The 27,893-nt window shown below is 42.1% G+C and overlaps 2 protein-coding genes across 14 annotated transcripts in view; one reads left to right on the forward strand and one right to left on the reverse strand.

Annotated features, from left to right (window-relative positions):
* Positions 1-1,159, reverse strand: part of HACL1 (2-hydroxyacyl-CoA lyase 1) — a 43,885-nt gene extending 42,726 nt beyond the window's left edge. For 2 of the 3 annotated variants that reach the window (XM_039526716.1, XM_039526717.1), the window contains exon 1: positions 746-1,159. In XM_039526716.1, coding sequence (XP_039382650.1) covers positions 746-820 — 75 coding nt within the window. In that variant the 5' untranslated portion in view covers positions 821-1,159. Of the gene's footprint in view, positions 1-205; positions 629-745 lie in introns of those variants that run through there. The other variant, XM_039526718.1, reaches the window with a different exon arrangement.
* Positions 616-18,189, forward strand: BTD (biotinidase). Of its 11 annotated transcripts, none has more exons than XM_039526721.1 (5): positions 1,213-1,446; positions 11,599-11,649; positions 12,608-12,843; positions 13,887-14,036; positions 16,495-18,189. In XM_039526721.1, the coding sequence occupies exons 3-5, from the start codon at positions 12,625-12,627 to the stop codon at positions 17,677-17,679; spliced, it is 1,554 nt and encodes a 517-aa protein (XP_039382655.1). In that variant the 5' UTR covers positions 1,213-1,446; positions 11,599-11,649; positions 12,608-12,624; the 3' UTR covers positions 17,680-18,189. The 11 variants fall into 11 exon arrangements, with proteins under 11 accessions (XP_039382664.1, XP_039382657.1, XP_039382661.1 ...); XM_039526722.1 differs by having other exon boundaries at positions 1,213-1,426; XM_039526730.1 differs by lacking the exons at positions 1,213-1,446; positions 11,599-11,649 and adding an exon at positions 616-637.
* The last annotated feature ends 9,704 nt before the right edge of the window (positions 18,190-27,893 follow it).

The following is a 27,893-nucleotide window of genomic DNA, read 5'->3' on the forward strand; positions in this document are numbered from 1 at the left end:
TTAGCCTCTGGACAATGACACAACTAGCTCAGATTATTTTAAACTGTATATATACACACAGACATTAAGAGAGGGTTTCAATCTACAACAGATTACAGGAAAAGCACATGCCCTTAGTTTGCTGGTTACGAGTTTATTCCTGGTATGCCAGTATTGCCAGCTGCAAGAGATCTAAGCTGATCAAAGCCACACAAAACATGCCTACCTGAACAACTCGGTCAAGGCACTGGACTGTTGCAGCCCCAGGGCTAGTTGCTCAATCAATTTGGGGCCTCCCTTACCCTGATTTTACCAGTGGTAAAATGATTTTCCTCCCACCCTTTGCCTGCTCCTCTCTCTGGACTGTCTGAGTGCATTGGCCGTGCACACGGTGCCTCGCTGTAATGCCAACAACACTAACTCCCTTGGCTGCCTTCCACTGCGGCCCCCTGGACGTCTTCACGCCACCAGGGCGAGGGTCTCAGCGTGTAACTGGCTCCCAGGAGCTGGGCAAAGCTTGGCCGCTGCTCCAGCTCTGAGAGCACAGGGGTCCTCCCAGCACCTGCCACTTCCTGCTGCCTGGGAGGGGGGCGACGGCACCACCCCCCCCCCGCCGGGCCACCCGCTTGGGGGCAGGTTTCGAACCCGCATCGCAAAGGTACCAATGCGGAGCGCTAACTACTAGACCACGCGCCATGACCCTTCCGGCCCCCCGTAGAGGACTTATTTCCGGTTACTGTCGAGAGTCAGACTTGAACACTCTTACTTGTGTCTTTAGGGCCTCGGCGATGAGCTGAGCCCCGCTGACACATGCTTCCTCCGCAGCGCGGTGGGGAGCCATGGCCGTTATCCCGCTCGCTCAGAAGCGGTGGGCATTTAGCACCAGCCAGCAAGCGCCCAGCAGCCCAAGGCCGCCCCGGGGCAAAGGTGCTGTAACTTCCAACCAATCAGCAAAGTCTTTCGCTCTGATTGACACCCGCCCAGTGTGACGGTAAAAGAAATCTGTGGGCGGGGCCCATTGGTTGGTTGGGGAGGATACGCTCCGTGCCGTGCACGAGGCGGAGGCTTGAACCAAAGGCTGTCGATTAGATCGCCGTTGTATCGGAGCTGGCCAATCAGAGGCAGGGAAATTCTTGCGGCTCGCTGTGAACGAGGCTGTGGGGAGGGTCCTTCCCCTCCAGTTGTTGCTGCACGCGGAGCGGCGGGCGAGTAAAGGACTAAAGGTCGTAGGCGCGTGCGTGCGCGCGGCGCAACAGCCGACGCCGTGAGGGGCGCAGGGGCGGGCTCGAGCTGAGGGGCTGCTCCTGAGGCGGACGAGGGGCTGGGCTGGCGCGAGTGCCGGGGACAGGCCAGTCTTGAGCGACCAGCGCCACGCAGCGGAGCCGAGTTTCCCGTGTGAACGGGAGCAGGAGCCGTGAGCAGGAGCCGCGCTGAGAAACAGCCAGAGGTGAACAGCCCCGTGCCAGAGTAGGTCCATGGAGGGAGTGTCCACGCTGCAGACAACGAGGGGCTGCGGCTGGCTCCAGGGTTGTAGTGTTGCCCTGGAGGAAGGTCTCTCGCCCTACACTGCTCGCGTTAGGCTCTTAGGGCTCCAGCTGCAAGGCCAAGTCAGCGGCCCCTGGCTCTGAGACTCAGTGCGGTGGGTTTTTTATTGCCCTGTAGATGTACTCTTAGTGAGCAAGAGTGGCTAGGCCAATGTCCAGCCCCACAGTCCATGTCTGCACTGCAGACGAAGCCTGGTCTTTGACTCACATTTGAGCCCAAACCTCTCTTCTGTCCACATACAAATCAATCTGGTTTGGGTTAGGAAGCACTCAGGACCTAAGTCCCAGCACCCCGCTCGAGGGGAGGGTCAGAGCTCGAGTCCCACTCTGACACAGGTCCACGACCTGTCATTTTGAATGTGGATGCAGCTACCACTGCAGGCCTGACTCAGCTCAGTGTAGTGCAATATGGATGTGTTAAACTGACTGAGACCCCTAGGTCCAGCAATTGTAAACCCAGCTTTACAATGCAGTGTGGATGCTTAAGCCTGGGCATGGGACTCAGGCTTGTTCCCCAAAGACCCAGGCTTAGTGTGAACTGTAGCCATATATACCCTTAGTGCTGGGATTCTCAAAGTTCATCACACCGTGACCCCCTTCTGACAATAAAAATTGCTATACAACCCCAGGAGGGGGGAGCGAAGCCTGAGCCCTGTGGTTCAGGCTGGGGGGCCAAAGTCCAAGCCCCACCGCCCAGTGATGGGGGCCAAAACTGAAGCCCAGGGGCTTCAGCCCCAGGCAGGGGGCCTATAACCTAAGCCCTGCCACACAGGGCTGAAGCCTTCAGGCTTCAGCCTCAGCAAGTCTAAGTCAGCCCTGATGACCCCACTAAAACGGGGTTGTGACCCACTTTGGGGTCCAGACCCACAGTTTTAGAACCGCTGCCTTAGTGGTTCTAGAAGCACATAGACCAGCCCATTCTTGTATCTCCACTCACAGCTCCTTTTTCACTCTAAAGTACTGTGGGACACTTAACATTATAGAACGAAAATTTTTCCAGCATTTACTAGTTATTTTCTATACTAGTAAAAAGAGTTGGTATTACATAAGGTAGCTTAGGAAATTCCGACTTTCATAGTCCCTCACTTGTCACAACTAGACTAGACAAAACACCACACTAGTAGCTGTATAATAGGGAACAGATTTATATTGGCCCACGATGAAGTAGATTGGGATTCTCAACCTTTTTCTCCCCCCCCCCCCCCAAACATGATATAAAAACTCCATGGCCCACCTGTGCCACAACAACTGTTTTTTGGCATATAAAAACCAGAGCTGGTGTTAGGGGGTAGCAAGCAGGGCAGTTGCCTGGGGCCCCATGCTTTGGCTTCAGTGTCAGGGTTCAGGGCCCTGGGCTTCAGCCCCATGCAGTGGGGCTTTGGCTTTCTGCCTTGGGCCCCTGTGAGTCTTAGGGTACGTCTACACTACGGGACTATTCCGAATTTGCATAAACCGGTTTTGTAAAACAGATTGTATAAAATCGAGTGCGCGCGGCCACACTAAACACATTAAATCGGTGGTGTGCGTCCACGGTCCGAGGCTAGCATCGACTTCTGGAGCGTTGCACTGTGGGTAGCTATTCCGTAGCTATCCCATAGTTCCCGCAGCCTCCCCCGCCCCTTGGAATTTCCAGGTTGAGATCCCAGTGCCTGATGGGGCAAAAATCATTGTCGCGGGTGGTTCTGGGTAAATGTCATCAGTCACTCCTTCCTCTGGGAAAGCAACGGCAGACAAGCATTTCGCGCCTTTTTTCCCTGGATTGCCCTGGCAGATGCCATAGCATGGCAATCATGGAGCCTGTTTTGCCTTTTGTGACTGTCACCGTATGTGTACTAGATGCCGCTGACAGAGGCGATTCAGCAGCACTACACAGCAGCATGCTTTTGCATGACAGCAGAGATGGTTACCAACCATACTGTACCATCTACCAATCCATAAATTGGTAAAAAGATGATCATGGCTACCAGTCGTTTTGCACCATTTGCTGCTGTCATAAGTGCCCCTGGCTGCTCTTAGCCAGGGGCGCAAAAGCCAAAATTGGGAATATGGGCAAGTGTACTAGAGAACCACTGTATCAGAGAGCACAGCTGCTCTGTGTCAGATCCTGCAGAAATTATGAGCTGTATGCTATTCACAGGGGGTGCTCCTGCAACAACCCCACCTGTTGATTCCGTTCTTCCCCCAGCCTTCCTGGGCTACTGTAGCATTGTCCCCCCACTTGTGTGATGAAGTAATAAAGAATGCAGGAATAAGACACACTGACTTGTTAGTGAGAAATGAGTGGAAGGCAGCCTCCAGCTGCTATGATAGTCCAGACAGGACAGTAAGGAGTGTGGAGGAGAGGAGCCCAGCATCCCTCTGCTAGTCCAGGGGCAATTGAATCTTTTTTTTACACATGAAGGGTGGGGGCTGACAGAGCTCAGCCCCCTGTTGCTATGACGACGATGGTTATCAGCCATACTGCACCATCTACCAGGAAAAATTAGGGGCAGGCACCCTTGATAGACCTCACCGATGCTAGTCTGCATGGTTACCAGTCCTTTTGCACTGCCCCATGTGCCAATAGGCTGATGACGAGGACGGCTACCAGTCGTATTGCACCATCAGCCACCCATGGCGGGGAGGAGCAAGGATGTTGGTGTTGAGTGCTGCAGCATCGGGTCTATGTGCAGCATTCAGTAAAGATAGGGTGACATGTAAAAGAGTCAAGAGAGGATTGTTTTCCCTTTCACTTCTGGGGGTGGGGGGGGGTGCGTAAATTGCCTAGCTATGCCCTGACCCACCGCGGACACTGTGTTTGACCCTAGAAGCATTTGGAGCTCAGCCAAGAATGCAAATACTTTTCAGAGACTGCAGGAACTGTGGGATAGCTTGAGTCCTCCAGTCCATGAGCGTCCATTTGATTCTTTGGCTTTCCGTTACGTTTGTCACGCAGCAGTGCGCTGAGCCCCTGCTATGGCGTCTGTCTGGAGATTTTTTAAAAATGATTTTAAATTTTGTCTTCTGTAACGGAGCGCTGATAGAACAGATTTGCCTGCCCTTACAGCGATCACATCCGCATGGTCCATGCGGGAGCTCTTTCTTTATTTTGATTTTTAACTGCATCGCCACACATGCTGATCTGAGCTCCACGCTAGGCAAACAGGAAATATTCAAAAGTTCGCGGGGCTTTTCCTGTCTACCTGGCCACTGCATCCGAGTTCAGATTGCTGTTCAGAGCGGTCAGTGGTGCACTGTGGGATACCGCCCGGAGGCCAATACCGTCGATCTGCGGCCACACTAACCCTAATCCGATATGGTAATTCCGATACTAGCGCTACTCCTCTCGTTAGGGAGGAGTACAGAAACCAGTTTAAAGAGCCCTTTATACCGATATAAAGGGCCTCTCAGTGTGGACGGGTGTGGCGTTAAATCGGTTTTACGCTCCTAAAACCGGTTTAAACGCCTAGTGTAGACCAGCCTTTATATTGGCCCTGCTTGGAGGACCCCCAGAAACCTGTTCACAGCCACTCAGTGGGCCCTGAACCCCTGATTGAGAACCACTGGAGCAGATGACAGGTCTCTGACATCTCGAGTCTTTCTGTTTCATGCCTTTCTATTTCAGATGCAGAGATTTGTCTTGTTTTGCTTTTAAACTAACTATATTGGAAAGCAAGCAAGTTGCTTTTGTAGGATACTAACAAATGGGACTAGACCAGCATTGTCATGTTTATCTGGCTGTTTCCTCATAGCCAGAATTGTGTGAATACTTGCACTTCTTCAAATAAGTATTTGGAAAGCTGTTTATTGTGGTTGGCAGAGATCTTGAAGAATAGTCAATTCATGAATTAAGACCAAATAAACTAGAAGCAAAGGTTATAATGGAAAATGCATGGAGGGCAGCATTTCTTCTCAGAGGTTGAGATGTGGAATGCAGTAGAACCCCAATTTTATGAACTAATAGGGAATTGAGTTCATAAAATTGAATTTGTACAATTGAACATGTAAAAATTACAGTACAGATGGTGCATAAATTGCAGTATCATACACTGCATTGCTTTTCTGCCTGTCAAACCCCTGCTATGCAATTTCCAGTGGATTGAAGTTATCAAGATGTGAAAGGATGACTTCAGTTGAGTTATGCGATTCTGACCCCTGTCACACCTCCTACTCCCCCAGACAGGAGAAATGGTTTGTATAATTAGTTATTTGTAATATTGGGGTTTTTTTGGTTTTGTTTTTTAAACACAATTGAGGTGCTGTATCCATCTACATGCAATAAATTGTGATTTCCTCATAAACCGGGGGAGGCTTTTAATAAAAAACATCCTGTACAGAACTTCAGTATATGATACTTTAATAAGTTATTGTGGGCTCTGTTTGATGGGGCAGTGAACAGGAGGATTACAAAGGAACAAGGTGCTTTGAAGCCACATTTCTTACATTCAGATTGTTTTGTTTACAGACTTGTTCAGAAAGGTGGACCACTTTTGATGGTCCAGCTAGAATAACTAGTTCAGAGGCATTATGTTCACCATGCAAAAATAAGTATACATTAATATGTAGAATAATTCAGTACCATGAGCCAAATTATCTGCATCATACAATTTTGCATCACTTGTTTTTAACCTCACTTTTCATTTTTAGATTTTGGGGTGAGGTAGGGTGTGAAATCTAATAATTAGCCCAATAGTTTATATTGTCTTTATTAGTTACCTTTGTAATGCTAAATCATCACTGTTTTGGTGATGACTTTTTTCCTAAATTTAGTTTTAAAATGTAAGTGATGTGGTCACTGTTCTTTACAATCTGTTGGAAATGTGTTTCAAAAAGTGCTAGTAAGTTAGACACAAAATCTCATTTTATCCGTGTTTTGATGAAAGTTTTCAAACTTGGAACTGGTTCTACTTCTAAAGTTGTTCAGAAACTTCTTTCTTGCCATCAGCCTGTAGGCACCTTTTTTGACCAGTGTAATATGACTGGAGGACTCTTTAGTTTTGTTTGTTTGTTTGTTTTAAATGGGGAAAAGCTAATACAATTTTAGGTCAGCACAACCAGGAAAAGGTTTCACTTATCTGTATCAACCTGTAAACCGAAACACACAGCTGTCTCCTTTCCTTTTGCCAAGGATAATACTGCATATGATGGTTGAGTATAAACAGCAGTGGTAACCTATGAAACATTCACATTTGCCTAGTAACGTCTGGGCTTATATCTACTGTAGGCCGCAACTTCTAGAGAGCAGAAATTACAATCAGGTTGGTTTGATTGGCAGCAGTACATAGTCTGTGTGTGTGTGTGCACACGCATTTAGGGGAGTGGGAAAAGAACAAAGTAGAAGAAAGAAGCAATACAAGTGTAAGGCAGTGGACTCACCCCTGCAGCGCCTCCTGCTGGTCATCCATGGGAATTAGCTTTTCCAGTATCCTGGAGCACCCCCTGTAGGCTGGTGATCTGCCTTACCACTGTCCCCGTGTCCCTCCTAGGACCCTGGTGCCCCTTTCTCTGGGTTGCTGCCCTCCGGCAGTACCCCCACACTTTGGGTCTCCCCACTCAGGGGAACCCCCCCCACACTAACCCCACCTCAGTGTAAGGCTACTGCCAGTCACCATCTAGCCCCACTCCCTAGGGCAGACTGCAGTATACTCCACTCATCACAGGCAAAGTTGGGTTGGACCTGCTGCCTCTCTCTATAGTTGGCATGCCCCTCTGCAGCCTTGGTACTGGTCTTAAGCCCTCAGGTAGGCCCACAGTCTGGGGCTTTCCTAGGCCAGAGCTCCCCAGCTCCTCTAGCCTTCCTCCAACCCTGCTCCACTCCCAGTACCCTGCTCAGCTCCCTAGCAGCCAGGCCCTTCTCTCTCTACAAGCAGAGAGAGAGAGTGAGTCCTGAGCATCTGGCTGCCCTGGCCTTCTTATAAGGCCCGGTTAGTCTGTTTGGGACATGGCCCCAGCTGGAGCCACTTCCCCCAATCAGCCGGGGCTTTGCTGCCTTCCCCAGCTCCAGCCCTCTGCAGGGCTTTTCCAACCCCTTAGGGCAGGAGTGGGTGACCATCCCGCTACAAGAAGTAATACCCGGAACCCAATAGGTACAACAAGTAGTACCACTTTTTTTTGTGCTGTTCAATAATTTTATAAAACAGTAAAGTTATGCATATTTTGGGATTCTGATGACATCATAAGCCACCATGATATAGTTATATTTTCTGCATTTTTCTTCTCATTCATGGATATATGTATGTAGGGACTAGTATTGGGATTCAAAGATTCCTGACCCTTCTGATTATAGTGAGATACTCAAGATTGCTCACTATAGGTCAAACAGTCTATCCTCTACCTTATGATTCAGAACAAAAGATTTCATTATTATAACAGCAGCCAAAGTTAATGTGCATTTCACCACTTTAAATATAGTATGTCTTGCTACATAGTGGTTCTTAAGGAGGTTTGCATGTAATGGAGACTTGTGTGACCATGAACAAGTTACTTAATTGCTCTCTGCCTCAATTTCCTTCATGGCTAATATAAGGATATTACCAATTCACAAGGTTGTGAGACTATATTCATGTTTATAAATGTTTATAAAACTCTAACTTTGATTGAAGGCAATACAGAAATGCAAAGTATTAAGTAGAAGTAGTGGGAATATAGTTGAAGTGTACATTTATAATATTTTCCAGTTAAACAGTTTATATTCTGAAAAACGAATCTATACAATTTGCAACTTAGGATTTCGTATTTACTGTCAGTGCCTTGCATGTCAAATCTGCTCAGTTTGCAAGTCAAAAAGTGATTTTTCTAAAATATGCAGCAAATTCATTCTGGCATCTGAAAATCCAAACTCAGCTCTTTTCATCACCAGTAATAAAAAAAAATTAGTTAGACTTTGGTTGACATTTTTGTTAATGAACTACTAAGGCTACAATACATCTCCATCTTAAATAGCAGTTTTGGCTCTGAAGGCATGTCAAGAGTAGAAAATTTGGTTCTTTTAGGAAAGAAGTATGACTCAGATGTATTGAATAAAATGGTGCCATTTAGCAGTTACTTCACTGTAAAAGGCAAAGGTCCAATTTTTTCCTCCTCCTTTATATCTTGTGTAGCCACTTACACCTTTGTAAAGTGAATGTTAAATGCTACCACTGCTGTAATAGATAGGAGAGTTCTGATTTGGCAGCATTTTGCATCCACTCTGTAAAGTTTCAAATTGCTGCAGAAGGCAGTGGAGAATTACATCCATTATTTGCTTTATGACCTATTGTCTATGCTATTTTTTTCATAATTTTAAAGTTAAGGCAAACAGATCTGCTATTTACTGAGTATTTCTCTCTATTTGCATAGATTTAGTTTTTCTGTATTCTCTCTTTCAAAGAGAATAAAAATTTGATCACAATGTGCAAAAATTTGTAGCTAGTTTAATTACTGTGCATTTCTTTTCAAAAATGATATTTTTCTCTCCAAAACATCTACTAGGAATAAGGTCAAAGCTTTGCTATGTTTTTATTGTGGTTTATGTAACTGTATCCTTTTAAATAGTTATCAGTGGGGATATTGACAATCTTAAACCTAGCAGTTAACAGAGAAAGAATTACATTTTTAGCTTTTAACAACATGTAATGATATAAAAATGTGGCTCAAATTAAATTGAAGGTTTCTATGAACTTTACATGTTACCAAAGTGGTGCTGCAGGATTAGAAAGACACCGTGGGTGTGCTCTTAGTTATGCTGATCAGAAGACTTGTGAAAGCTTTTTAACTTGGCAAACATGTAATTTATAGTAGTAACATTCCAGGTTTAACTCCGATATATCACTTACCAAATTCCTGTAAAATGGATTTCCCAAGATTTCCATTTTTAATCCATAGAAATCGATCCAGCTGCCATGTAGACAAAAAGCAAGGACAGCACAGTGCTAAGTGGGTGCTTTTCATTCTGGAATTTAAGAAATTTGATATTTTAAATTAATCAATTTGGGCACACTGATTCTGGTAAGATATTGCATGTCATGTAACAATTTCAAATTAAAATGTTATTTGAAATTACTGTAGTATCTCTTGTAGCATATTAATTATTCTTACAATGATCTCTTACCTTATAGTTTGTGCCAGTACTTGTAATCCAAATTTGCCTCACTCATGTCCTCCTGAATACTATACATTAACTTGTAGCTAGTTTGCAGCAACAATTTATTCACCTCAATTACAAAACACTCCCACTCTGAATTTGTATACAGAGAAACAAATAAATTTGACCTGTGTTCATGCAGAAATGTTTAATAGGATAAATTAAGTGTATTCTAAACAAAATGAAAACATTGCTGAAGAAAAGTGATTTAATGTAATTTCTCAAAAGGACCTTCATGAAGTCTTGTGTCTCTTAAAACAAATGTTCAGCATACATGAATGTACAGGGATAAAATCTTTCTGTAATAATATGCATTTCTGTAGTGCTTTCCACACAAGCATCTCTAGGTGTTTCACAAACATTAATAGAGATGGAACAAATAAATCACAAAACTTATGTGACCAAATTTGCTCTTTTTCTGTTCATCAATTGTCCACAAACAAGAAAATTCTCAAATTTTTATTAACTGAAGTTAATTACAACATAAAAGGGCCATGAATAAGGTTGAATCAAAATTTACTTCCATATTTGAATGACAGTTCAGTTTTTTCAGTAGCTCTCATCATTAATGAATTTAGCTTCACAACACTCTTTTAAAGTACATAAGTATTACAAAGGGAATTGAGACAAGAGGATCAAATTCTTACAGCCATTGGAGGTTACTGTATATTACATTAGTGAAAATGAGATTAGAATTTAGTAAAAGAAGTGTGGGGCTCAATTCAAAACTTGTTTAATCAATTGACTTCAGTGGGCTTAGTGGATTAGACTCTACTTTTTTGAATGCTACACAGGAAGTCTGTAGCAGAGCAGAAAAAATCAAAGTGATCAGAAACTATATTTTCAGTTACTTGGAAAAAATTCACTACAATTCTGTATTTTCCCCAGTAACAATGCATTTTTAAAAGCATTCTCATATAAATCAGGATCATTTACTAGAACAAAATGTTGCTTACAGTATAGTAGTAGGATTCAAACACACTTTTGCTGAAGTGAATGGCAAAACTCTTAGGTAGAACAAGATTAGGCCCTTCATATTTAAAGTTTTCAGGCTTGATTTAAGCTGAGAACCAACCTGGAAGTTTTAGCACTTCATTAGTGGTCCTAGGAGGAAAGGCACTGCGCGCTTGTGCAAAGTATTTGTTGGCTTGATAAAGGATTGCTATTAGAGAGACAAGGTGAGTGAGGTAACATCTTTTATTGGACCAACTTATGTTGGTGAGCAAGGCAAGGTTTCAAGCCACACAGAAGAAGAGCTCTGTATCTTCTCTCTCTCCTTACCTCTCTACTATCCTGAGACCAACACAGCTACAACTACACTGCATAGAAAGGACCGCTATGTCAGACTTCATTGTAATCAAAGTAAAATATGAAGATTTGAGAAATACCTTTTTGTTATAAATGAAAACAGGCTATAATCTAAGCATTGCTGGTGACTGTTGGGTTTACACTCTCTAGTTCATGGCATATTAGGGAAACGGCAGCAGCACCCTCCCCCAGGATTCTGAAGCATCTTTTGGAGAGTTTGCCATATTAATTTTCTTTTGAAATGAGGTGGCTTTTCTTTCAGCTAGCAGTTGTATGTCTGATAGGAACCATCTATCTTCAGCAATGGGTTTGGGTCCCACGGCGCTGGGATGTTTATAATGTGGTAGAAAGTTTCACCACTGAACTGAAAAGACATGATAAAGAGATGCCAGTAATCAATTGTACAATACCCATTGTCCAAATGGCCCTCCTGCATCCCAATAAAGCTTAAAAAAGTTCACTGCTCAATCCCAAATATCACGAACAATGCCAGAAACATGATGGCAATCAGACCATATTGTTTTTATTAAGTTTAACATATGAAGAGAAAAATATGACTCATATACTGCTTCTCATGTTAAAAGCATTGGAGAGATATTAACTAGTTAATTACTCTCCTATCTCACAGAGGTGCTGTAAGGATTAAGTGTTTTCCTTACATTATAGATGAGAAGATAGCCAGAAATGTGAAGTGACTTGCCCAAGGCCATATTTCAGGTCAGTGGCAGACTCAGATTCGAACTCAGCTCTGACAGAGTCCCAGTTCCTATGTGCATTTTTCCAGGCTATGCTGCCTGCTAGCCTTGGCGTCAGTAGGTGTGACAGACACACTAGAGAACATACATTACTGAGAGAACTCAGAATATAGGTACACTTGGGTTGCATACCACTTCTGTTATGGGTATGGTATAGGAGTTGGACAGGAAGATAAAGATGTCATAAAAGAAAAAAATGAGCTCAGTGGTTTGCAGTCACAAGTTACTAATTTGGGTTTTACTTACTTTGCTGTAATACCTTCAAATTGCTACTAGCAAATATTTTAGCACCTAGAACATCAAAACTGTATTTTTCCACTTGGAGGAAACAGGAGGAAGGACAATTTATTTGAGAATACCAAGAGTAGAGATAAACGTATGTAGTGTTTTTATGGGCAGCATATTTCTTTTTATGCCTGTAATAAAAACAGTAATATCAGTCTGAGCTACAGTCAGCATTTTTCCTAGCAGTTTATGAAAAAGAGTTCACTGAATCAAATGAGATTTGGTCTACATATATTATCTACTTTAAAAAAAAATCATGCAGGATGATTATATAAATCCTCAGTCTGATTCTTGAGGAATTATCTGTTCCTTTGTTCAGGAACCTAGCCCTGTAAATGCAATGATAGTTGCACTGAGAGTTGTGTTGGAAACTGAGCAAGGAAATTACTGCACACATAAATGCAGTGGAAATGAACATGGTACATTTGAAGTGTCACCTGAAACAGATTAATGTGAATTTTAGAAGCAACAAATTTATCCAGGAACAAGGGGGAGGGACCGGACCCTTTAGGTCCAGTATTGCTGCGAGTCTGAATTTATCTGTCACTATTAATAAATCACAGCTAAGAGTGTGAAAGTTTTAATCTGGTATGATTTGTTGTTCAGATGTTTTGGTCTTGTCTGTTTCACTCTAGATTTATGGACAAAGGTCATGTTGGAAGCCTGCTGTGTGGTTTTTCTTCTCCTTTTCTGCTGTCAAGTTGCCTCTGCAGAAGTTCACAGAGAAGGACATTATGTTGCTGCTGTGTACGAACATCGACCCATACTGAGTCCTAACCCAGCAACCCTGACTGATCGACGCTCTGCATTAGAGTTGATGAGCAGAAACCTATATATATATGAAGAGCAAGTAACAGCTGCAGCCAAACAGGTCAGAAAATATGTCCACAGCTTAGTGGCCATCTTAAGTTGTATCTAACACGTTCTAATTATTGAGAACAATCTTTTCAAACTCGGATGCCTAACGTTAGACAACTAAACCTATATATTAAGTATATTTAGGCACCTAAACAAGTGGCCTGGTTTTGGAGATCCTGAACAGCCAGCAACTCTTATTAACTTCAGCGGCCCTGAAAATGAGGCCACTCATGAAGGTGCTTAACTTCAAGTACTCAAGTTTTGGGGAAAAAAGACAATTATTAAATAAAAATAGAAAAGAGACTTTTTCTATAAGAATCCAGCACCTACCTGATCCCTTAATCAAAGAATCCTCTTAAGGGAGGAGTGTCATAACAACAACTCTTCTCTTTCCTAGATCTTCATTCAAACACCGCACAGAACATTACTCCTTTCCTTCACTTCTTTCTCCTCTGACACCTGTGCATGTGGGTGCACACACAGCTAGAGTGGAATCGACATGAGCAAGCACTTGAAAAAGAATGGAAGTTCCCAACACTTTGTTTTGTTAGATAGAAACAGAGGCCCAGGCTCTTGTACTAAAAAGGGTATGGTCCTAGAAAGATTGCATAAAGGTCCTCTCTGGCACACCCTGTGGAGCCATGACACAACCATCCTGAGTGTGAGCCAAGAGAATGCACACAATCACTTTTTAATATGTGCACAATCTACTGTGAATGGTGCCTTATTTTGGTAACTTATGGGTGGAGCTTACGTTATGGGCAGAGTTTGAATGAGTACTGCCATTTTTTTCCACTTAATTTGACCTGTGTCCACAATGTAAGGTGCCTGCTGATGTATAGGTTAATGTACATTTTAAAGTAAATAATTTAAAATGCTTTCTACAATGCTACCTAAAAAGGCAAGAAATGCTCGCTCTATGGTCAACCCAGCACACTCAAGCTACCCTTACTTTTGTTTGTATGGCACCTCACTACCAAAAGAGATCCCATTTTGCTTTCCTTGTTAGCACTGGATCATTTTTGGCTACAAGGTATGTGTTTGTTTTGCTTGCAGGGGGCACAGATCATTGTATTTCCTGAAGATGGAATCCATGGCTTCAACTTCACTAGAGAGACCATTTACCCCTATTTGGAGTTTGTTCCATGTCCCCAGACTGTGAAATGGAATCCATGCAGAGAGCCACATCTGTTTAGCGATACAGAGGTATAGGTTTTAAAATCGCCTACTGTGGAAGTGTAGTGAACAAAGAATTTATACTGCCGGTGGGGAACAAACAGCAGGAGCCAAGGAGCTCTTAAAAATGTAATTAGCCCTAGTTTAAAGAAGTAACCAAGAAAATATTTCATAAGGACCAGACTGCGTTCCCAGTCACTCCCCATTTACCCTGGAGTAGCTGTGTTACCTTAAACAATTATTCTGAATTTATACCAGCGTAACTAAGATCAGTATGTGGCCTTAAGTAAGCAAAACTGATTGCACATAGACAGTTTGTGAAAATTTTTACTGTGGCCTCTGGGTTTCTAAAGCAGCAAACTGTGAAACTTTTGTATCAGTGTTTAATAGGACACATTATTAATGGTTTGTTTTTTATTCCGACTAAAACAATATCATATGTAAGAGATGCATCGAGAGTTTCCCTCTAGAGTAGAAGTTCTCATTATTTATGGTTTTACTGAAAGCAATTAACACACTAGATTAAACATTCCAATTCAGTGGTAGCATCAAGTGTTCCCTCACCCCTGTTTTTTAAAACTAAAGAACATTATCAGAATCACCAGAAATAGCTCCAAAATACTCAGATTTGTGTACAACAGATGGTTTGATTAACATGACTGGTTGCATAACCAAATATAGAGTTGAAACCTGCTGATCATATTCACACAAGTAACCACAGTGGGCCACAATCCTTGGTATAATGCCACTGAAATTAATGCTGTTAGACCAAAGATAAAGCTGACCAGTGACTTCAGTGGAACTACTCTGTTGGTAAAGGGAGCAAGATTTGGCCCACAGTTTACATCGGTAAGTGGATTTTCTGACTCACACAAGAATCTCAAATTGTTTTGAAACTGGTTCTATTAATAAACAAAGATCAATTTAAAACTAATATAAAAATAGTATCTTTCCACTCAACTAGTCCACTTCTTATATGAATACAGAGTTGTATCTGCCAACTTGAGTTAACACAAATATGTTTTAGCTGCTTTTGACTTCTGTTAGCCCTGAAGGAATCAACACAACAGAGAGAGAGCATGAGTCAGTGCATGTGCGCTGTGTTCTATTCTGGCATGTGCAACAGAATTACTAACTATGCTCCAATTGAACCACCAAATTCTGCCTTCAGTTACTCTTGTGCAACCACAAAGAACTAATAGGGTTGCACAGGTGTTAATGAGGCAGAATTTGAAGACATGGTGAATTACAGGTATAACCGAGAGCATAATTAGCCCCACAAAATCTTCGTTACTGGTGATACATGCAAGACGGAAAGAACCTAGCTTGACTTTCAGATCCCATGTTGAGTTTGCAGGGCTGGCAACTAGAAAAGTTTTTTTTTTTTTTTTTAAACGTACAGACTGGGCAAACTTGAGATGAAGTCATTGAAATACACAAATGGGAACAAAAGATGTTTTTCTTTAAATATAAAATTATATTTAAAGATAATGCCTAATAGAGCCTGTTGTCTTCAAGGAGAGGAACAAAGCAAGCTGAAAACATAGCTCACTCTATTCCCAGCCATTATGTTACTCATGTCATCAAACACAACTTCAGTGCAATAGGTAAACTTTTGACCAGTATTTTACTGAAGTTTAGTGTTCAGAAAAAAAATTAATATAAATAATCCAAATATAACTAAGCTGTAAGGATACATCTATTTACCCCAAAACGGTCAATAAAAGACTTACAGCCGAGAAGGAAACCTTTTCCTACAAGCATCACTACTAAGTATTTCCTTGGAACAAACTGGATGAAATTAAGGGCATTTATTTAAAATGTTTCATGGCCGAAATAAAAATCTCAGTAATAGTTTTAGTCTTTATTGCTTTATCATTTTTCCATAATTAAAAACTAAGAACTACTAGTTCATTCAACTGCTGCCTTAAGTTCAGATTTGTGTTCTTCAGTTGCTTACAGTTTTGTTATTTTGGGCCTGATGAGCCACAACACAACCTCCAGTTGCACCAGTAAGCAGTTGCAGGTGCAGATCCTCATAATTATGCTTCTCATAGCTGAGTGCACCTGCAAATCAGTTACACTGTCAAGGAAATGCTTTCATCTGGGCCCTCATTATTTGCAGACATAATTGCACCCACAAAACTCGAGGCCATTTCTGAAAAAATAAGGCCCTTAAAGTGTAAGGGAATGTTTTTTCTTTTCAGTGACTAAATAGTGTGAATAAAACCCCATTTAAGTGTTTCTAAATTGTTTTGGACATCATGAGACATTCAAATCAGAAATAATGTGCCTTTTCTATAGAAAGGACCAGTCAACAATTTCACAAAAAACACTTCTATTTAATTTTTCACAAATGCTGAAATCTTAATATTTTTGCAAATGCAGAGTGAATAATCTCAAGAGGTTTGAAATACACCATGTTTGATAAAATAAGAAATATCCACACAGTGTGAAATGCTTACGTATTCCTAAACTGTTTCTCCAGGTTCTTCAGCGACTGAGCTGCATGGCACTGAGGAGCAAAATATTCCTAGTGGCAAACATAGGAGCTAAGCAGCCCTGCGAGTATAATGATCCTCTCTGCCCACCTGATGGGAGATACCAGTTTAATACTGATGTGGTATTCAATGCCAATGGAACTCTGGTAGCCAGATACCGCAAACAAAACCTGTATTTTGAATATGCTTTCAATACGCCTCCAGAGGTAGATCATGTGCTTTTTGATACACCTTTTGCTGGCAAGTTTGGCATGTTCACTTGCTTTGATATACTCTTCTATGAGCCTGCGGTAAGCCTTGTCAAGGAATACAATGTGAAGCAGGTTGTGTATCCAACTGCATGGATGAACCAGCTCCCACTCCTGTCTGCGATAGAATTTCAACAAGCTTTTGCAACTGCTTTTAATATCAATGTTTTGGCAGCTAATATCCACCACCCTACACTGGGTATGACAGGTAGTGGCATATACACACCATTAAAATCTTTCATCTACTATGACATGGAAAGTCATGATGGCAAACTTATAGTAGCAGAGATCTCCGTGATGACACCAGAGCATGAACCCCATCTGGAGAGCAATGCAAGACCCGGAAAGAGCATTGAATACCCCCACAACAATTTTGCAAGCCTTCACATAGATGATCAGGTTTGCAATAAGGAGGAACAAAAGGCCCACTGCTGGGTAGCAGAAAAGAAAGACAAAGAAGCCCCTCTAATATTTTACAGGGAGATGATGTATGACAATTTCACTTTGGTTCCTGTATGGGGAACAAAAGGGGAGCTCCAGGTTTGTGCCAACACCCTCTGTTGTTATTTAAGTTACCAGAGACCTACTATATCAGATGAGTTGTATGCTTTGGGTGTCTTTGATGGGCTTCATACAGTCCATGGCACATACTATGTTCAGGTTTGTGCCTTAGTGAAGTGTGGTGGCCTCAGCTATAGCACCTGTGGGCAGGAGGTCACAGATGCCACTGCTTTGATAGATTTTCAGCTGAGGGGAAATTTTAGTACTTCCTATATCTTTCCTCTACTGCTTATGTCTGGTATGAAGCTAGACTTCACTGATCACTTGGGTTGGAAAAACAACTACTATTTCATGAGCAAAAGTGGACCATCCTCTGGTTTAGTGACAGCTGCTTTGTATGGACGATGGTATGAGAGAGACTAGTGTAGATCTGACCAGAAATCAAGTGCCAACATTTTCAAGCTAGGCTCCTAAAATAAATGGCCTTTTCAGAGGTGCTGAACACCCGCACCTTTTAGGACTTCAATTATGTATGCTTAGAACATGACTATTATTAGACTTCCAAGTTTGAACATATTGACCAAAGTGCTTTATCCAATAATAGATCATAATCTGTGATTTGTACCTTGCTACCATTTCAACTACCAACAGCAATAAGCCCGCAGGAAGAAAGGGTTATCAGTGTAAAATGTGACAAAATGTTTTATATTATGAAAATATAGTACTCAGTTGGACTCACCATGCTCTATTTTTATCTTAAAAGGTGACAAAGAGGCAACTAAGTAATTCTTTGGATCCCCTTTTTGTGTATCTTAAAATTTGAATATTCTGTTATAAAATAGCTTCCCACCTAGACTTTTGTTTTTGTCATTAATATTGATCATTCTACCTCTGAATTAAAAAACTCCACCACTATTCCTATTTTAAACTTTATACAGGGTAAAACGATTTATTTGGGGGTTGGACCCCATTGGGAGTTGAACATCTGAGTGTTAAAGACAGGAACACTTCTTAAGTTTCTTTCAGTTAAGTCTGCAGCTTTGGGGCACATGGTTCAGACCCTGGGTCAGTGTTGGAGCAGACTGGCATGTCTGGCTGAACAAGACAGGGTGCTGGAGTACCAAGCTGGCAGGGAAAGCATGGGCAGTAGTAGTCTTGGCACATCAATTGGCAGCCCCAAGGGGGTTTGTGTGATCACAGATGTCACCTGTGCAGCGTAACAGGAATCAAATTGTCTGACAAAATCACCAACAATGAAGTACTACAGATGGCAGCCATGCTAAGCTTGGAAGCCATGCTAGCATGGAAGCAAATGACCTGGGTTGACCAAGTCATATGTATGGATAACAATTGACTGCCTAAGAGAGCTCTGTACAGTGAATTTAAAATAGGCAGTATGGCCGTCCCAAACTCCGCTACAAGGATTGCATCAAGCGGCACAGTCTGCCGGATTGAACTTAATGACTGAGATGATATGACCCATGACAGGCGAGCTTGGCAGTCTGCTACGAAGGAAACAGAGTGTGCAACAGAATATTGTTGCACTAACTCGGCCAACAGTAGGAGGGAACATAGACACCAAGTGCCCTGGCGTGTTTCCTGAACCCTACATGTGAAAACTGATTTCCAGTCATAGTCGTACTTGAATATGAATGACAGCCATTACTTTTTATATTTGATAGAAAATATAACTTAAATGCTGCCGTAGCCATCTGCACACATTAAGAAATACAGAAAGTAGGATTTAAGTGGTTCCAAGTAGTAACAGACAGAACAAAGTGAATTACCAAGCAAAATAAAATAGAACACGCAAGTCTATGTCTAATACAGTAAGAAAACTGAATACAGAAATCTCACCCTGGGAGATATTTCAATACGTTTCTTTCACAGACTGGAAGCCTTCCTAGTCTGGGCACAATCCTTTTCCCTGTACAGCCCTTGCTCCAGCTCAAATGGTAGTTAGGGGATTTCTGATAATGGCTGCCCCCTTTGTTCTGTTCCACCCACTTATATCTCTTTTGCATACGGCGGGAATCCTTTGTCCCTCTCTCGGTTCCCACCCCGCCTTCTAAATAGAAAAACACCAGGTTAAAGATGGATTCCAGTTCAGGTGATATGATCACATGTCACTGTAAGACTTCATTACCCACAGGAAGACTTACAAGTAAAACAGAGCCATCTACAGTCAATTGTCCTGGTTAATGGGAGCCATCAAGATTCCAAGCCACCATTAATGGCCCACACTTTGCATAATTACAATAGGCCCTCAGAGTTTTATTTCATATTTCTAGTTTCAGGTACAAGAAATATACATTCATACAAATAGGATGAACACATTCAGTAGATTATCAGCTTTGTAATAATACCTTACCAAGAGACCTTTTGCATGAAGCATATTCCAGTTACATTATATTCACACTCATTAGCATATTTTTCTAAAATCATATAGTGTGCAATGTCATTGGAGGCTGTTAAGCTTTTGGATATGGTGACGAGTCTCTAACGAGTATAGAAGACAAGGGAGCACAACAATGTTGTAAACTTGGCACTTTATGAACACTTTGACCCCTCCCCCCATCTTGTCCAAAGTCTTTTTTGTAGATGACTGAAAGCTGAGGCAGTAGACTCTGGGCTTGGCTACACTTGCAGATGTGCAGCGCTGGGAGTTACAGCTGTCTTCGTACAGCTGTGTAGGGAAAGCGCTGGAGTGTGGCCACACTGACAGCTACCAGCGCTGCAGTGAGGCCACATTTGCAGCGGTGTTGGGAGCGGTGCATTATGGGCAACTATCCCAGCATTCAAGTGGTTGCAATGTGCTTTTCAAAAGAGAGGGGTGGGGTGGAGTGTGACAGGGAGCGTGGGGGGGGAGAGAGAGAGTGGATTTTTGGAGCCGACACTGTGGCAGCTCCCGGCCTTGCAAATTCTGACCATTTCCCCAATGCCTCATTCACTCTTAAATGCAAACAGCCTGCAGACCAGATAAGCAGCTGCTCCGACTGATTCCCTTTCCCCCTCCTCCCTGTCCCCCTCTCCACCGTGCTGTTTCTCTCCTAAAGCAAACACTAGCTTTAGACATTCATCCCCCTGCCTGCCTCATTCACAGCAAACAGGAGCTGTGTTTGTTTTTTAGATAAGCAGCTCCGGGAGCCCCGAGTTCACAACAAAACAAAGAGAGGCATCATAACAAAACAAAGAGTTCTTTAGTTAAAAGCATTATGGGAAAATTCTGCTGGAGGCCAATTACAGCACTTTTGGTGGCCACACTGGCGGAGCAGCGCTGCATCACCAGCGCTGCAATAGTTATACCTGAGGCAGAGCAGGAGTACAGGCAGCGCTGCAGCCAGGGAGATGCAGCACTGTATGTGCCTTGCAAGTGTGGACGGTGTGTAAGTTGCAGCGCTGTAAACCCACCACCAGCGCTGCAACTCTTCAGTGTAGCCAAGCCTTCTAAATATGCTGAACGTTCTTTATCAATGCTGGTGTCATCGGTAACTCTGCTACCTAGGTAGCAGAAGGACTTGACATTGTTTAATTGGCAGCTGTTCAATTTTATGTCTGTTGGTGATGGAAGTAATGGGCTTCTGCCAGGAAATGGTTGATACAGGATTTCTGTTTTCTTTACATTAATACAAAAAACATAAAGGGATAAAGCATGGGCAAAGGAATTCAGCAAATGTTGTAGGTCATTTTCAGAAAGGGCAACAAATGCTGAGTCATCTGCATACAGTAGATTCTTTATTCCACTTTGCCGGGATTTGCTTTTAGCCTTGATTCGGTGGAGGTTTAAAAGTCTGCCCTTGAATCACGTTGTTAAAGTGACACCTGTAGTGGTGAGTATGTGCAGTGACTTCTAGTACTCCAGACAAGAACAAAGTAAATAATGTAGGGGAAAGCTCACAGCCCTCTTTAATCCCATGGACTACAGAAAGGGATCAGATGAGTCAGCACCCACTGATACATGGGCCTGCATATTGTCATGGAAGCAGCGTATAAGGTTGATTAGTTTGTCTGGACAGCCAAACTTTGCGAGAAGGCACCAGACAGCAGAGTGTTTGATTCTTACTCAGGTCGACAAAGACAACGTGCAGGGACATTTGTTGTTCAGCAGCTTTCTTCTGTAACTGACCTAGGGTAAATATCACATTGGCAGTGCTGCGCAATGAATGAAAATCACATTGGGATTCAGGGAGTACATCATGTGCAATAACCTGAAGCCTTTTCAGCAACAACTTACCAAGGATCTTACCAGCGATGGAGAGGAGTGAAATGCCACAATAATTGCTGCAATGTCTGTCTGGCCCCTTTACACTTGTAGATTGTAACTATTTTGGCATCTTTGAAATCCTGGATTAAAACCTCTTTTTCCCAGCAGAAAGTAAGTAAGTCTAGTAAAGTTTTTTGGAGCGTAGGACCATCTTGTTTCAGCACGCCAGCTGGGATTTCATTAGCTCCAGCTGCCTTTGCTATTTCCATAAGTGCATTCTTAGTCTCCTCCAAAGTTGGCAGATCTTCGAATTCAAATCAAACTGGTCTTTGCTTAGTTGAGCATACTATTTGATCATTTGTGCTCTACTCACAATTGAGGAGAGTTGCAAAATGTGCTTTACATCTTTTTAGTATCATACTGTGCTTAGTCAAGAGGGTACATTTTAAAAGCAAAAGTTAACTATAACATCCAGCACACACCACTATGTCCTATTTTGGTTCAGAGACTCCAGAAGTAGAGAGGAAGGAAAAAGGCAAAGCAGCTTGAGGGGGAAAGATGTTACAGAAGAGAGAAATTAGTAGAAGAGAAAAACAGAGAAAAGGAATTGAATAGAGGAAAAACAGGAAAGCTATAAGTGAAGTGAGCCTGTGACTTTCATCAAGTGTCTGGTGACATTAGTTAAACCCTAGTTTCATAATCAACAAGAACTCCCTTATTGGAATTATACCCTTATTTTGTAGCAAGTTGGCTTTACATAATTCCAAGTGGAATCACTGCTGAATTCACACCTCATTTTCCCAGGTGTACCCTGTCAAATAGCAGTTGCAACTGATCATTACACAGTTTCAACTGGCTAAAGCTCCTGCAGCATTATGAACATTAATAGAAGGGTTTTAGTAGTTTAGAAATTAAAAAAAATAAATCAAGAAACCAGTGTGAAAAAATTAGGCTATATTGTGAGACTTTTGGTTTCTATCCTATTATGCAAGCCATTGTGCTCAAAAGGCTTAAGTTAAATCTGCATTTGATATTAATAACTGCAATACACACACTACTTGTGTCAGTCTGTTCCTACTTGAAGACATTTCTCTGAGATGGTTGTGATATTTAGGCAATTTATATATATTTCATAAAATCATTTAATGGGAGCTGTGACATGCACATAATGAATTGTGGGAGAACATATATATTTTTTTTACATAAAAATTGCATGCACCATCTGGCAGAATCCTAGTGATTACTCTGACCGTTAAATGATGAACAGAGTTTCTGGAGCAATATCTATGATTAACTGCTCTAATACTGTACCACACTGAAACTATTATTCTGTAATGTAGTAAATGAAGTGAAAAAATGAGGCAAAGAAAATACTAAAAGATCAGATTAATTCTTTGAGTTTGACTATGAGAAAACCTTGATCCATAGACAGCATATTATTTCATGACTTTATTGGTTTTTATGACTTCATTTCTGTTATAATTGAATGGTTGACCTGCAGATTTGGTCTGATGGATGCTGGTGCAGTAGCATGACAGTTGCTCACTTTACCTTTATTAGATAACTGCATACTGAGTGGCTAAGGAGATGGATGGAGCACACAAGTCTAACAAGAGACTAGGGATTCCTAGACTTGATTTGGTCATATCAAGGAAGTACTGAGATGTGTGTGCTCACTCGAGAGTTGAATACCTTGTGCCACTTGATTCTCATTAGCTAGCATAGGACAAGCCAGCTGGATTTTGGCTAGATATATGACAGCACTTGCCTGGCAATTAAAGCATGTACATGTATTGGAGGAATTAGAGAGGATAAATGAGGATCCTACGCTTTGAAAGACTCCATGTCAGGGTTTCAAAAAGGGAGATGGTCTCAAGAAAAATGTGAGAGTTTGCATCTCAGGCTTTGCACATCTCTGTGGTAATTATGTGGAATCCTTTACTCCCCCATCTCTTGCAGTCTCCTTCAGGTTGTACGCACAGAGATCCAGTACAGTATAGATAACAGCTACACAACAGAATTGTTTTTCCTGTAACATCTATTTGCCATGGAAGTGTCTACCTCATTAGACATAACATGGGTTATTTAAAAAAAAAGCTTACACCAAGGATTTGTTTGACATGCTCAGAAATGAGAAATAAGGTAAAAGCCACATCCTTTTGTGCTTCCTAAACCATACCCAGATGCCGAGTATGCACAGCTGTTTGTGTAGAACACAGGAACAGTTCATTTTTATGCTGTAAGGATGAAATCTAAAAAAAAAAGAATGTTGGGAGAATCCCAGCCTTAAGGACTAAAAAACCAGTAACTTTGCAGTTGGGACAGCTCAGTGGTTTGAGCATTGGCCTGTTAAACCCAGGGTTGTGAGTTCAGCCCTTGAGGGGGCCATTTAGGGATTTGGGGATTGGTCCTGCTTTGAGCAAGGGGGTTGGACTAGATGATCTCTTGAGGTCCCTTCCAACCCTAATAATCTATAATTCTAAGTCTTCTTTTCGGCCTGAGATAAAGTGTGTTTACTCAAATAATCACACATTTCATATCTAGTTTCACCTGATGCAGTAAAGTATCAACAAAAACATGCTACAATTTTAGCTCAGTTAGTGTTGCACACTTAGTGTCTTTCTATCCAATAATTTCAGAATACTTTACAAAACACTGAATTAAGTCTCAGCACCCATTTAAGGTAGGTAAATAGCATTATACCCAATTGAGAAATTTGAGACACAAGATGTTATGTAAGTTGTCTTAAGGCCTTGGCTTTGCTGCTTAAAAAGTACTTTTTTACCGCAGGATAGCTAACACACATGAGGGTATCTCAAGGTAAAAATAAATAAATAAAAGATTATAGTGACGACTAGGCACTTTAGTTTCACTGCAAAATAAACAGCCCTATGTCCCCTCCAGGCATTGACCTTTGTGAATTTACCTCATAGTAAAATTCAAGTGCCTGGTCTTCACCGTGTTTTAAACTCAGGGTAGCTTACATATGTTAGTCACCATGAGGTAAAGAATGTACCTTTTTAGTACTGAAGACAAGGCATAAGATCATACAGCATTGTAAGTGGTAGACATGGGAAGAACCAGTAGTCAACTTGGAACTCTCCCAATCCCACTGTTCTAATCACTAAAAGATTCATGTCCCTCTCAGTAAGTTTTTATTGTCACCTAACCTGAACTGGTCAGACAATAGAGAGACTAGTGCCACCAACATGCAGATGAGACACAGCTCTACTATCCTTTACCACATACGAGAATACCACTACCATCAAGATGGCCCAGTGCTTGGACAGGATAAACTCATGGGATGAAGAACAGCTGGTTGAAACTGAACCCAAGCATAACAGAGGTTATGCTGGTGGGCACAGGAAAGTATTCTAAAGAGACTGCGGCCTCGGTTTAATCTCCTTTGGTTGAAGATACACACCCACAATGGTGAATTCAATCCATAGTTTAGGAGTGCTCCCAGATTCCTCACTGATGTTAAGCTCTCACATATAGCAGCATTCACAAATAACACTTTCTACTATCTCTGGTTGGCTGAGACACTCCATCCCATCCTGGCAATTGATGACCTGGCTTCAGTTATTCATCCCTCTGTCACTTCTTGCCTGGACTACAGCAGTGTGATATACCTCGCCATGAAGCCTTCAGTGCTTCAGAAACACCCACTAATATAGGAAGCTGCAGTGCATCCCCCCAGCAACACAGGTGTAAACATATCAAATCTGTTCTCCCCTCCGTATTCTGGCTTCTTATAGAATATCACATGAAGTTCAATGTCTCGATCTTTCAAGGCACTCCATGACCTGGGCCCAAAGTATCTAAAAGACAGACCAAATCCCTAGGATGAAGACCATGGTCAGCAACTCTGTGCTTCTGGCTCAGTGGAACTCTCTATGGTATAGGTAAAGCTCAGTTGTACAGGAGATGGAACTTTCTCACGGGTCAGCCCAAGACTGTAATGAACTCCCCCAGGAACTAAGAACCATCAAAAATCTCACCACCTTCTGCTCCAAGTGGAAGTCCCATTTCTTTTGCCTTGCCTTCTCTAACAAACATAGCAGTTTGTGGGCATGTGTATTTTATATTAATTTATTACCATAAATTCCAAAATAAAACAGTCCATCTACATACATACACAAATCCCCGTAAGAGAGGATGTGACAGATGTTAGTCATGATGCTTCATATACTACATTGATGAGCTCAACATAGGCACTTATATAGAAAAGAACCAAATCTAGAACATTCTGTAGTATAATGGGAAATAAACTCTGATATGCTATACAATGAACCATGCTAAAAGAAGTCATCTTGTATTTTCTCAAATATGTGGGGCTATACCGACATCAATTTGGAAACATTTGCCAATTTTTCCAAACTTCTCTGGGAATGTTAATTACTTTAAAAAAATATTAAATTTAGGAATTAAACTAAACATTATTTCTGAATATCTCAATCAATTTTCATCACCTTTAAGAGTGAGAAAAGCCACATTTTATGTGTCAAGCAACTAAGAATACTGAGCCATTTTAAAATGTAATAAAATCAAATTGAGGGAGGTATCCCTGCTCAGCCCTGCCAAATTTCCCAAGGTAACTGCACCTCTGACCCCTTCATAGCCTCCTTGAGAGTACCCCACTATTAGGTTTCAGGCCTCTAGCCATCCTGTTTCTCAGAGCGGAACCCTGCAATGCTCTCCCTCCTGACCAGGGACTCAGGCTGCAGACTCTTGCAATTCACTGTGATTAGCTCAGTAAGTCTGACTAATTCAGCACCTGCAGTCATGTTCTCTCAGGGGCAATGACAGGGTTAACCAGTGACCAGCCAACTTTCATAAAACAGGCTTGTTTATTCAAAACACAAGCACTAGGGAGAAACAAAAACAATAAGCAACTTATATGCAGGTGTAGCAAATGAGGCAGTCCATGAGGGTCTCCATGTGGAAGATGGATAGGATTGAAGTATGCCAGGCCCTTTTCACAGGGCCGTCTCTCTTGGGCCTGGTCTACACTAAGGGGGGGGGGTCGAACTAGGGTACGCAAGTTCAGCTACACAAATAGCGTAGCTGAACTCGAAGTACCCTAGTTCGACTGACTTACCCGTCCAGACGCAGCGGGGTCGAACTCCGCGGCTCCAAGGTCGACTCCGCCACCGCTGTTCGCGGTGGTGGAGTTCCAGAGTCGACCGCAGCACTTCCGGAGTTCGAACTATCGCATCTAGATCAGACGCAATAGTTCGAACTCCGAGAAGTCGAACTCACCGCGTCGACCCGCGCGGTGAGTATGGACCTGCCCTCAGTCAGTTTCATGTCAATTCTTGGCTTGAATGCCAGTTACTTATCTCCTTAGGTCAGGGTGTTTACTTTATACTTTCTGAAAAGTCCTTTATGTTCTTAGGCTTCTTGAACCAGGCCAAGCCAGAGCAAGTGATTTCCCTAGGCGATGAAAGTGCCAGAGACTTGTTACCTGCATTAGGGATGTGCATTAATTACCCCTCAATGGTTTTAGTCCCTGTCAGAATCATTTAGCTCTCCCGCTGAGCCAGAAATTCAATAATTAGCCAGCCCATAAAGAGACACTTAACATTTATAAAATCAGTACACATCTTTGAATAGTCTCAGTGTCCATAGCATGTCAAATGCCCACAACAGGGACATTTGTTAAAACCATCATGAAGATGTTGCCCTTCAGAGATTGATGTTTCAGATGCCTAGCATTTCTCATTTGTTTGTTTAAACTGTTAATAGATCTAAAACGTAACTTCACTCTCAGACTTCACTCTGTCATGTTTTTTCAGGAATAAATATGAGCTTTGCCCGTCTCTAGCACCTGACCAGTAAGGGAAATTCACTTAGTTGTCCTTATTGGCTTGAATCTTGAGATAATTAGGAAATCTTGTTTAACTAATTCAATTCATTCTCAATTGCCTAGAGAATAAAACTCCACACACTTCACCATTTGAGAGCCAACTTGTGAATTTTTTTATTGCACTTGCTTAAATCTGCACAGCAGCTCATTTGGTACTTCCATTCAAGCTTTAATGGAGAAAAATGGTGAGAATGTAAGATGGCTACTCTTTTTTAAAAGACTATTTAATGACACTGCATTGCTACTAATATAGCCGGAAGCACCCATGAGGCTGCATATTGTTAAGACTACAGTCTTTATAATGACATACACAAGTGCTTCAAGGATTTCTCTCTCAGCCAGGGTTTGAAATTGCTAAGAAATAAAAGCAAGCCTAGACTGTCAGCAGCTCCCTTCTGCATCACATAAAATGAACCAGAATACACTGAAAGCTTGAACCACTTCAGTTTAGTCGCTGTCAGACCCAGAATGCTAGGAGATTGTTTTGAGAGTCTGCACTCTCGTCCCAAGGTAGTTAATTCAGATCTTCATGAAGGTACAGTCTTTAATCTTCTTCCCTCTCAC

The sequence above is a fragment of the Mauremys reevesii genome, linkage group 2, assembly GCF_016161935.1.
Source record: "Mauremys reevesii isolate NIE-2019 linkage group 2, ASM1616193v1, whole genome shotgun sequence".
Classification (NCBI taxonomy): domain Eukaryota; kingdom Metazoa; phylum Chordata; order Testudines; family Geoemydidae; genus Mauremys; species Mauremys reevesii.